Source organism: Oncorhynchus nerka, linkage group LG27 (genome assembly GCF_034236695.1).
Source record: "Oncorhynchus nerka isolate Pitt River linkage group LG27, Oner_Uvic_2.0, whole genome shotgun sequence".
Taxonomy (NCBI): domain Eukaryota; kingdom Metazoa; phylum Chordata; class Actinopteri; order Salmoniformes; family Salmonidae; genus Oncorhynchus; species Oncorhynchus nerka.
In genome coordinates, this window is record NC_088422.1 from 108,354,557 (window position 1) to 108,367,317 (window position 12,761).

The 12,761-nt window shown below is 47.3% G+C and overlaps 2 protein-coding genes across 2 annotated transcripts in view; one reads left to right on the forward strand and one right to left on the reverse strand.

The window, feature by feature from the left end:
- Window positions 1-12,761, reverse strand: part of LOC135565181 (centrosomal protein of 89 kDa-like) — a 146,483-nt gene that overhangs the window by 57,656 nt on the left and 76,066 nt on the right.
- On the forward strand, window positions 3,411-4,190 carry LOC135565240 (E3 ubiquitin-protein ligase RNF182-like). Its single transcript, XM_065011296.1, has one exon. The coding sequence runs from the start codon at window positions 3,411-3,413 to the stop codon at window positions 4,176-4,178; it is 768 nt and encodes a 255-aa protein (XP_064867368.1). The 3' UTR covers window positions 4,179-4,190.

The window sequence follows — 12,761 nt, forward strand, 5'->3', positions numbered from 1 at the left end:
GAGGTAGGGTCAACAACAGTCTGGTGTGTTGTTCTAGTCCTGATAGAGGTAGGGTCAACAACAGTCTGGTGTGTTGTTCTAGTCCTGATAGAGGTCAACAACAGTCTGGTGTGTTGTTCTAGTCCTGATAGAGGTAGGGTCAACAACAGTCTGATGTGTCGTTCTAGTCCTGATAGAGGTCAACAACAGTCTGGTGTGTTGTTCTAGTCCTGATAGAGATCAACAACAGTCTGATGTGTTGTTCTAGTCCTGATAGAGGTGGGGTCAACAACAGTCTGATGTGTTGTTCTAGTCCTGATAGAGGTCAACAACAGTCTGATGTGTTGTTCTAGTCCTGATAGAGGTAGGGTCAACAACAGTCTGGTGTGTTGTTCTAGTCCTGATAGAGGTAGGGTCAACAACAGTCTGGTGTGTTGTTCTAGTCCTGATAGAGGTCAACAACAGTCTGATGTGTTGTTCTAGTCCTGATAGAGGTCAACAACAGTCTGATGTGTTGTTCTAGTCCTGATAGAGGTCAACAACAGTGTGGTGTGTTGTTCAAGTCCTGATAGAGGTCAACAACAGTCTGATGTGTTGTTCTAGTCCTGATAGAGGTAGGGTCAACAACAGTCTGGTGTGTTGTTCTAGTCCTGATAGAGGTCAACAACAGTCTGATGTGTTGTTCTAGTCCTGATAGAGGTCAACAACAGTCTGGTGTGTTGTTCTAGTCCAGATAGAGGTCAACAACAGTCTGGTGTGTTGTTCTAGTCCTGATAGAGGTCAACAACAGTCTGGTGTGTTGTTCTAGTCCAGATAGAGGTCAACAACAGTCTGGTGTGTTGTTCTAGTCCTGATAGAGGTCAACAACAGTCTGATGTGTTGTTCTAGTCCTGATAGAGGTCAACAACAGTCTGGTGTGTTGTTCTAGTCCTGATAGAGGTCAACAACAGTCTGATGTGTTGTTCTAGTCCTGATAGAGGTCAACAACAGTCTGGTGTGTTTTTCTAGTCCTGATAGAGGTAGGGTCAACAACAGTCTGGTGTGTTGTTCTAGTCCTGACAGAGGTCAACAACAGTCTGATGTGTTGTTCTAGTCCTGATAGAGGTCAACAACAGTGTGGTGTGTTGTTCTAGTCCTGATAGAGGTCAACAACAGTCTGATGTGTTGTTCTAGTCCTGATAGAGGTAGGGTCAACAACAGTCTGGTGTGTTGTTCTAGTCCTGATAGAGGTCAACAACAGTCTGATGTGTTGTTCTAGTCCTGATAGAGGTCAACAACAGTCTGATGTGTTGTTCTAGTCCTGATAGAGGTCAACAACAGTCTGGTGTGTTGTTCTAGTCCTGATAGAGGTCAACAACAGTCTGATGTGTTGTTCTAGTCCTGATAGAGGTCAACAACAGTCTGGTGTGTTGTTCTAGTCCTGATAGAGGTCAACAACAGTCTGATGTGTTGTTCTAGTCCTCTGATAGAGGTAGGGTCAACAACAGTCTGATGTGTTGTTCTAGTCCTGATAGAGGTAGGGTCAACAACAGTCTGGTGTGTTGTTCTAGTCCTGATAGAGGTAGGGTCAACAACAGTCTGGTGTGTTGTTCTAGTCCTGATAGAGGTCAACAACAGTCTGATGTGTTGTTCTAGTCCTGATAGAGGTCAACAACAGTCTGGTGTGTTGTTCTAGTCCTGATAGAGGTCAACAACAGTCTGATGTGTTGTTCTAGTCCTCTGATAGAGGTAGGGTCAACAACAGTCTGATGTGTTGTTCTAGTCCTGATAGAGGTCAACAACAGTCTGGTGTGTTGTTCTAGTCCTGATAGAGGTCAACAACAGTCTGATGTGTTGTTCTAGTCCTGATAGAGGTCAACAACAGTCTGATGTGTTGTTCTAGTCCTGATAGAGGTCAACAACAGTCTGGTGTGTTGTTCTAGTCCTGATAGAGGTCAACAACAGTCTGATGTGTTGTTCTAGTCCTCTGATAGAGGTAGGGTCAACAACAGTCTGATGTGTTGTTCTAGTCCTGATAGAGGTAGGGTCAACAACAGTCTGATGTGTTGTTCTAGTCCTGATAGAGGTAGGGTCAACAACAGTCTGGTGTGTTGTTCTAGTCCTAATAGAGGTAGGGTCAACAACAGTCTGGTGTGTTGTTCTAGTCCTGATAGAGGTAGGGTCAACAACAGTCTGGTGTGTTGTTCTAGTCCTGATAGAGGTCAACAACAGTCTGATGTGTTGTTCTAGTCCTGATAGGGGTCAACAACAGTCTGGTGTGTTGTTCTAGTCCTGATAGAGGTAGGGTCAACAACAGTCTGGTGTGTTGTTCTAGTCCTGATAGAGGTCAACAACAGTCTGGTGTGTTGTTCTAGTCCTGATAGAGGTCAACAACAGTCTGATGTGTTGTTCTAGTCCTGATAGAGGTCAACAACAGTCTGGTGTGTTGTTCTAGTCCTGATAGAGGTCAACAACAGTCTGATGTGTTGTTCTAGTCCTCTGATAGAGGTAGGGTCAACAACAGTCTGGTGTGTTGTTCTAGTCCTGATAGAGGTAGGGTCAACAACAGTCTGATGTGTTGTTCTAGTCCTGATAGAGGTAGGGTCAACAACAGTCTGGTGTGTTGTTCTAGTCCTGATAGAGGTAGGGTCAACAACAGTCTGATGTGTTGTTCTAGTCCTGATAGAGGTAGGGTCAACAACAGTCTGGTGTGTTGTTCTAGTCCTGATAGAGGTCAACAACAGTCTGGTGTGTTGTTCTAGTCCTGATAGAGGTCAACAACAGTCTGATGTGTTGTTCTAGTCCTGATAGAGGTCAACAACAGTCTGATGTGTTGTTCTAGTCCTGATAGAGGTCAACAACAGTCTGATGTGTTGTTCTAGTCCTGATAGAGGTAGGGTCAACAACAGTCTGGTGTGTTGTTCTAGTCCTGATAGAGGTCAACAACAGTCTGATGTGTTGTTCTAGTCCTGATAGAGGTAGGGTCAACAACAGTCTGGTGTGTTGTTCTAGTCCTAATAGAGGTAGGGTCAACAACAGTCTGGTGTGTTGTTCTAGTCCTGATAGAGGTCAACAACAGTCTGGTGTGTTGTTCTAGTCCTGATAGAGGTAGGGTCAACAATAGTCTGGTGTGGTTTCATCAGACCACATCAGAAACATCACACTTGGTGTAAATCTTTTGGTTCATTCACCATCACATGTACTTGCCGATATTGAGAAATTCATTTTCATTAATGTTTTTGAAATTGTGAAAATATTCTAAATGTCTCGAGTACCTTTGACCTTTTTAATGAAATTGAAAAATGTACCATAAGGTGTAAAGAAATTACCTAAATTCTCTCTCCATCCCTCTCCCTCCCTCTCTCCATCTATCTCTCTCCATTCCTCTCACTCCCTCCCTCTCTCTCCCTCCATCCATCTCTCTCTCCCTCTCTTCTTCAGAGCATGCGTCCATGATGAGTGTTCCTCAACCTGACCCGGATGAGATGCCCCCCTCCACCGTCACCCCTGTCACCACCGCCGCCCTGAGCCCGACCCCACCAATCACAGACGAGCTGGAGTGTAAGATCTGTTACCAGCGTTACAATGTCCACAACCGCAGGCCCAAGATCCTGGACTGCCTCCACCGGGTTTGTGCCCGCTGCCTCAACAAGATCCTGGACACGGGGGACGTCTTGGGCTGCATTTCCTGCCCCTTCTGCCGACACGAAACAGAGGTCAGCGAATACGAGGTGTCGGGCCTCCCCGACGACTCCAACGTCATATCCTACCTGGCTGTCAGGGATAAGTCCTGGAGCTCCGACCAAGAGGTGACCCTCACCCCCGAGAGCCTGTCCTCCACCTCCCCCTCGCTTCACTCCTCCAACTGCCTGGTGATCACTATCATGGAGGTTCAGAGGGACACGGGGCCCGGGGGCCTGGGCAGCTCAGACCACTACACAGAGCACAGCCTGGACTCTATCTCCGTGGGCTCCAACGGGCAGGAGGTTCAGGAAGCCCTGTCCAAGATGTGTTCGCACGTCCCCCGGATCCTGGTGTGGCTCCTGGGGCTGTTCTACTTCGGGTCCCTGCCCCTGGGCATCTACCTGCTGGTGATCCAGAGGGTGACGCTGGGCATAGTCTGTGTGAGCCTGGTACCGTCCAGTCTGACTGTGTGTCTGGTCTATGGGTTCTGCCAGTGTCTCTGCCAGGGCATGTGTGACTGCTCGTCTAGGGGCTGACTGACTGACTCAACAGGGTACTGACTGATGCTGGGGTTGGAGGGAGGGAAATACTGGACTGTTGGAATCAACATGGTGTCCTTTACTGTCCCAATCTAATGACCAGCCGGGTTGGAGGGAGGGATACTGGACTGTTGGAGTCAACATGGTGTCCTTTACTGTCCCAATCTAATGACCAGCCGGGTTGGAGGGAGGGATACTGGACTGTTGGAGTCAACATGGTGTCCTTTACTGTCCCAATCTAATGACCAGCCGGGTTGGAGGGAGGGAAAATACTGGACTGTTGGAATCAACATGGTGTCCTTTACTGTCCCAATCTAATGACCAGCCGGGTTGGAGGGAGGGATACTGGACTGTTGGAGTCAACATGGTGTCCTTTACTGTCCCAATCTAATGACCAGCCGGGTTGGAGGGAGGGATACTGGACTGTTGGAGTCAACATGGTGTCCTTTACTGTCCCAATCTAATGACCAGCCGGGTTGGAGGGAGGGATACTGGACTGTTGGAGTCAACATGGTGTCCTTTACTGTCCCAATCTAATGACCAGCCGGGTTGGAGGGAGGGATACTGGACTGTTGGAGTCAACATGGTGTCCTTTACTGTCCCAATCTAATGACCACGGGTTGGAGGGAGGGGATACTGGACTGTTGGAATCAACATGGTGTCCTTTGTCCCAATCTAACGACCAGCTGGGTTGGAGGGAGGGATACTGGACTGTTGGAGTCAACATGGTGTCCTTTACTGTCCCAATCTAATGACCAGCCGGGTTGGATACTGGACTGTTGGAATCAACATGGTGTCCTTTACTGTCCCAATCTAATGACCAGCCGGGTTGGAGGGAGGGATACTGGACTGTTGAGTCAACATGGTGTCCTTTACTGTCCCAATCTAATGACCAGCCGGGTTGGAGGGAGGGATACTGGACTGTTGGGTCAACATGGTGTCCTTTACTGTCCCAATCTAATGACCAGCCGGGTTGGAGGGAGGGATACTGGACTGTTGGAGTCAACATGGTGTCCTTTACTGTCCCAATCTAATGACCAGCCGGGTTGGAGGGAGGGATACTGGACTGTTGGAGTCAACATGGTGTCCTTTACTGTCCCAATCTAATGACCAGCCGGGTTGGAGGGAGGGATACTGGACTGTTGGAGTCAACATGGTGTCCTTTACTGTCCCAATCTAATGACCAGCCGGGTTGGAGGGAGGGAAAATACTGGACTGTTGGAGTCAACATGGTGTCCTTTACTGTCCCAACTAATGACCAGCCGGGTTGTCAATACTGGACTCAGAACCTTTACTGTCCCAAACTGTCAGCCGGGTTACTGTCAACATGGTGAACCTTCTAATGACCAGCCGGGTTGGAGGGAGGGAAAAAACTGTTGTCAACATGGTGTCCTTTATCCCAATCAGAACAAGGGGATTGACAATCTCTGTATTGAAAGCTGTTTGCTGAACTCTCCATACTGTCTGTGGATTGAGAACTGTCAATATGTCTCAGCCCTGTGTGAGAGACTGGAGACAAAACTGGGTAACTTCTCAAATTATAAAGCAGGTTTGGCAAACTGTCAATATCTTTCAGAACCTTCTAGCCAAACTGTCAATATGTCTCAGAACCTTCTAGCCAAACTGTCAATATCTTTCAGAACCTTCCAGTTCTATAGGTTAGTTTTATTTCCATGTGCACAACGGGGCCCTTTGGCAGTTAAGAGTAAAGACAAGGAAGTTGCAGTTTCTAATAGATCAGATAATAAGAGCATTCCCATCTAGTCCAGAGAGTCTGGAGACAAACAGGACCATAAAGATGTCTCCATGGTCCCTCAACTGGGCCTCATTACCATTTAGCCCATCTAGTCCAGAGAGTCTGGAGACAAACAGGACCATAAAGATGTCTCCATGGTCTCTCAACTGGGCCTCATTACCATTTAGCCCATCTAGTCCAGAGAGTCTGGAGACAAACAGGACCATAAAGATGTCTCCATGGTCCCTCAACTGGGCCTCATTACCATTTAGCCCATCTAGTCCAGAGAGTCTGGAGACAAACAGGACCATAAAGATGTCTCCATGGTCTCTCAACTGGGCCTCATTACCATTTAGCCCATCTAGTCCAGAGAGTCTGGAGACAAACAGGACCATAAAGATGTCTCCATGGTCCCTCAACTGAGCCTCAGAACCAGCTGGCTGAGTGTTGTCCTGAGGCTCTATGGGGTTGGTTTGGGTTAGTGAACGGAGCCTCAGAACCAGCTGGCTGACTGCTGTCCTGAGGCTCTACGGGGTTGGTTTGGGTTAGTGAACTGGGCCTCAGAACCAGCTGGCTGAGGGTTGTCCTGAGGCTCTATGGGGTTGGTTTGGGTTAGTGAATGGAGCCTCAGAACCAGCTGGCAGAGTGCTGTCCTGAGTCTCTATGGGGTTGGGGCTGATCAAACAGACCATGAGGATCCCAGCTCTAGAGGTTCATCTTGCCAGTACAACTGACTGACTGTGAACAGGACAACTACTTGCCAGTACAACTGACTGACTGTGAACAGGACAACTACTTGCCAGTACAACTGACTGACTGTGAACAGGACAACTACTTGCCAGTACAACTGACTGACTGTGAACAGGACAACTACTTGCCAGTACAACTGACTGACTGTGAACAGGACAACTACTTGCCAGTACAACTGACTGACTGTGAACAGGACAACTACTTGCCAGTACAACTGACTGACTGTGAACAGGACAACTACTTGCCAGTACAACTGACTGACTGTGAACAGGACAACTACTTGCCAGTACAACTGACTGACTGTGAACAGGACAACTACTTGCCAGTACAACTGACTGACTGTGAACAGGACAACTACTTGCCAGTACAACTGACTGACTGAAATGAACAGGAAACTAATGCCAGTACAACTGACTGACTGTGAACAGGAAAACTACTTGCCAAACAACTGACTGACTGTGAACAGGACAACTACTTGCCAGTACAAACTGACTGTGAACAGGACAACTACTTGCCAGTACAACTGACTGACTGTGAACAGGACAACTACTTGCCAGTACAACTGACTGACTGTGAAAGGACAACAACTGCCAGTACAACTGACTGACTGTGAAACAGGATCAACTACTTGCCAGTACAACTGACTGACTGTGAACAGGAAAACTCAACTTGCCAGTACAACTGACTGACCAGAACAGGACAACATCAACTTGCCAGTACAACTGACTGACCAGAACAGGACAACTCAACTTGCCAGTACAACTGACTGACTGTGAACAGGACAACTACTTCACACAGGAGATACGATACATCACTGAAATAAACGGAAAATAATGATTAAATAATGACTGTTTCTTGGTGCCTCTTTCTTTCTTCAAAACAACACATTTAGCTGATCGATGATTGGAGTTATTTCCTCCCAGATTAAACCAATCAAATGCATCCTACTTCCATCAACAGATTAAAGGCATCATGAATAACATCAACTAGGCTATAATGAGGGGCCAGAGTAGAGGAATAACATCAACTAGGCTATAATGAAGGGCCAGATTAGAGGCCGGCATCCTGCTACAGAGTAGAGGCCGGCATCCTGCTACAGAGTAGAGGCCGGCATCCTGCTACAGCCAGAGTAGAGGCCGGCATCCTGCTACAGTGTAGAGTAGAGGCCGGCATCCTGCTACAGAGTAGAGGCCGGCATCCTGCTACAGCCAGAGTAGAGGCCGGCATCCTGCTACAGTGTAGAGTAGAGGCCGGCATCCTGCTACAGCCAGAGTAGAGGCCGGCATCCTGCTACAGCCAGAGTAGAGGCCGGCATCCTGCTACAGCCAGAGTAGAGGCCGGCATCCTGCTACAGCCAGAGTAGAGGCCGGCATCCTGCTACAGAGTAGAGGCCGGCATCCTGCTACAGTGTAGAGGGCGGCATCCTGCTACAGTGTAGAGGACGGCATCCTGCTACAGCCATAGTAGAGGCCGGCATCCTGCTACAGCCAGAGTAGAGGCCGGCATCCTGCTACAGCCAGAGTAGAGGCCGGCATCCTGCTACAGCCATAGTAGAGGCCGGCATCCTGCTACAGCCATAGTAGAGGCCGGCATCCTGCTACAGCCATAGTAGAGGCCGGCATCCTGCTACAGTGTAGAGGCCGGCATCCTGCTACAGCCAGAGGCCGGCATCCTGCTACAGCCAGAGGCCGGCATCCTGCTACAGCCAGAGTAGAGGCCGGCATCCTGCTACAGCCAGAGTAGAGACCGGCATCCTGCTACAGAGTAGAGGCCGGCATCCTGCTACAGTGTAGAGGGCGGCATCCTGCTACAGTGTAGAGGGCGGCATCCTGCTACAGTGTAGAGGACGGCATCCTGCTACAGCCATAGTAGAGGCCGGCATCCTGCTACAGCCAGAGTAGAGGCCGGCATCCTGCTACAGCCAGAGTAGAGGCCGGCATCCTGCTACAGCCATAGTAGAGGCCGGCATCCTGCTACAGCCATAGTAGAGGCCGGCATCCTGCTACAGAGTAGAGGCCGGCATCCTGCTACAGTGTAGAGGCCGGCATCCTGCTACAGCCAGAGGCCGGCATCCTGCTACAGCCAGAGGCCGGCATCCTGCTACAGCCAGAGTAGAGGACGGCATCCTGCTACAGAGTAGAGGCCGGCATCCTGCTTCAGCCAGAGTAGAGGCCGGCATCCTGCTACAGTGTAGAGGCCGGCATCCTGCTACAGTCAGAGTAGAGGCCGGCATCCTGCTACAGAGTAGAGGCCAGCCTCCTGCTATAGCCAGAGTAGAGGCCAGCCTCCTGCTACAGCCAGAGTAGAGGCCAGCCTCCTGCTACAGCCATAGTAGAGGCCAGCCTCCTGCTACAGCCATAGTAGAGGACAGCCTCCTGCTACAGCCAGAGTACAGCCACACTACTTCTGACCAGAGCCTTATGGGTCCTGGTAGTGCACTACATAGGGAATAGGGTGCCATCTTGAGACGTAACCTGACTGACCAGAGTGACTGGCAGCAGACATTATAGGATCAGTCTGGCACACTGTCTTCCTGTATATGAACATCAGGACATGATCAGTCTGGCACACTGTCTTCCTGTATATGAACAGCAGGACAGGATCAGTCTGGCACACTGTCTTCCTGTATATGAACAGCAGAACAGGATCAGTCTGGCACACTGTCTTCCTGTATATGAACAGCAGGACAGGATCAGTCTGGCACACTGTCTTCCTGTATATGAACAGCAGGACAGGATCAGTCTGTCACACTGTCTTCCTGTATATGAACAGCAGGACAGGATCAGTCTGGTAAACACACTGTCTTCCTGTCCATTGAACAGCAGGATAGGATCAGTCTGACACACTGTCTTCCTGTATATGAACAGCAGAACATGATCAGTCTGGCACACTGTCTTCCTGTATATGAACAGCAGGACAGGATCAGTCTGGCACACTGTCTTCCTGTATATGAACAGCAGGACAGGATCAGTCTGGCACACTGTCTTCCTGTATATGAACAGCAGAACAGGATCAGTCTGGCACACTGTCTTCCTGTATATGAACAGCAGGACAGGATCAGTCTGGCACACTGTCTTCCTGTATATGAACAGCAGGACAGAGCCCCAGGTAAACACTCCTGTTCATAACATGTCCATTAACAGAGCCAGGGTAAACACTAGACACTCCTGTTCATAACATGTCTATTAACAGAGCCAGGGTAAACACTCCGGTTCATAACATGTACATTAACAGAGCCAGGGTAAACACTAGCCACTCCTGTTCATAACATGTCTATTAACAGAGCCAGGGTAAACACTAGACACTCCTGTTCATAACATGTCCTTTAACAGAGCCAGGGTAAACACTAACAGAGCCAGTAAACACTCCTGTTCATAACATGTCTATTAACAGAGCCAGGGTAAACACTAGACACTCCTGTTCATAACATGTCTATTACAAGAGACCCAGGTAAACACTCCTGTTCATAACATGTCTATTAACAGAGCCAGGGTAAACAATCCTGTTCATAACATGTCTATTAACAGAGCCAGGGTAAACTCTAGACACTCCTGTTCATAACATGTCCATTAACAGAGCCAGGGTAAACACTCCTGTTCATAACATGTCTATTAACAGAGCCAGGGTAAACACTAGACTCTCCTGTTCATAACATGTATATTAACAGAGCCAGGGTAAACACTAGACACTCCTGTTCATAACATGTCTATTAACAGAGCCAGGGTAAACAATCCTGTTCATAACATATCTATTAACAAAGCCAGGGTAAACACTAGACACTCCTGTCCATAACATGTCTATTAACAGAGCCAGGGTAAACACTAGACACTCCTGTTCATAACATGTCCATTAACAGAGCCAGGGTAAACACTCCTGTTCATAACATGTCTATTAACAGAGCCAGGGTAAACACTAGACTCTCCTGTTCATAACATGTATATTAACAGAGCCAGGGTAAACACTAGACACTCCTGTTCATAACATGTCTATTAACAGAGCCAGGGTAAACAATCCTGTTCATAACATATCTATTAACAAAGCCAGGGTAAACACTAGACACTCCTGTCCATAACATGTCTATTAACAGAGCCAGGGTAAACACTAGACACTCCTGTTCATAACATGTCTATTAACAGAGCCAGGGTAAACACTAGACACTCCTGTCCATAACATGTCTATTAACAGAGCCAGGGTAAACACTAGACACTCCTGTTCATAACATGTCTATTAACAGAGCCAGGGTAAACACTAGACTCTCCTGTTCATAACATGTCTATTAACAGAGCCAGGGTAAACTCTCCTGTTCGTAACATGTCTATTAACAGAGCCAGGTAAACACTAGACACTCCTGTTCATAACATGTCCATTAACAGAGCCAGGGTAAACACTAGACACTCCTGTTCATAACATGTCCATTAACAGAGCCAGGGTAAACACTAGACTCTCCTGTTCATAACATGTATATTAACAGAGCCAGGGTAAACAGTAGACACTCCTGTTCATAACATGTCTATTAACAGAGCCAGGGTAAACACTAGACACTCCTGTTCATAACATGTCTATTAACAGAGCCAGGGTAAACACTAGACACTCCTGTTCATAACATGTCCTTTAACAGAGCCAGGGTAAACACTAGACACTCCTGTTCATAACATGTCTATTACAAGAGACCCAGGTAAACACTCCTGTTCATAACATGTCTATTAACAGAGACCCAGGTAAACACTAGACACTCCTGTTCATAACATGTCCATTAACAGAGCCAGGGTAAACACTAGACACTCCTGTTCATAACATGTCTATTAACAGAGCCAGGGTAAACTCTCCTGTTCATAACATGTCTATTAACAGAGCCAGGGTAAACACTAGACACTCCTGTTCATAACATGTCTATTAACAGAGCCAGGGTAAACACTAGACACTCCTGTTCATAACATGTCTATTAACAGAGCCAGGGTAAACACTAGACACTCCTGTTCATAACATGTCCTTTAACAGAGCCAGGGTAAACACTAGACTCTCCTGTTCATAACATGTCTATTAACAGAGCCAGGGTAAACACTAGACACTCCTGTTCATAACATGTCCTTTAACAGAGCCAGGTAAACACTAGACACTCCTGTTCATAACATGTCCATTAACAGAGACCCAGGTAAACACTAGACACTCCTGTTCATAACATGTCTATTAACAGAGCCAGGGTAAACACTAGACACTCCTGTTCATAACATGTCTATTAACAGAGCCAGGGTAAACACTAGACACTCCTGTTCATAACATGTATATTAACAGAGCCAGGGTAAACACTAGACACTCCTGTTCATAACATGTCTATTAACAGAGCCAGGGTAAACACTAGACACTCCTGTTCATAACATGTCTATTAACAGAGCCAGGGTAAACACTAGACACTCCTGTTCATAACATGTCCTTTAACAGAGCCAGGGTAAACACTAGACACTCCTGTTCATAACATGTCCTTTAACAGAGCCAGGGTAAACACTAGACACTCCTGTTCATAAAATGTCTATTAACAGAGACCCAGGTAAACACTAGACACTCCTGTTCATAACATGTCCTTTAACAGAGCCAGGGTAAACACTAGACACTCCTGTTCATAACATGTCCATTAACAGAGCCAGGGTAAACTCTCCTGTTCATAACATGTCTATTAACAGAGCCAGGGTAAACACTAGACACTCCTGTTCATAACATGTCTATTAACAGAGCCAGGGTAAACACTAGACACTCCTGTTCATAACATGTCCATTAACAGAGCCAGGGTAAACACTAGACACTCCTGTTCATAACATGTCTATTAACAGAGCCAGGGTAAACACTAGACACTCCTGTTCATAACATGTCCATTAACAGAGCCAGGGTAAACACTAGACACTCCTGTTCATAACATGTCCTTTAACAGAGCCAGGGTAAACACTAGACTCTCCTGTTCATAACATGTCCATTAACAGAGCCAGGTAAACACTAGACACTCCTGTTCATAACATGTCTATTAACAGAGCCAGGGTAAACACTAGACACTCCTGTTCATAACATGTCCATTAACAGAGACCCAGGTAAACACTAGACACTCC

Coding starts and splice junctions, on each gene's coding strand:
- LOC135565240 (XM_065011296.1), top strand. CDS start 3,411: ATGATGAGTGTTCCTCAACCTGACCCGGATGAGATGCCCCCCTCCACC.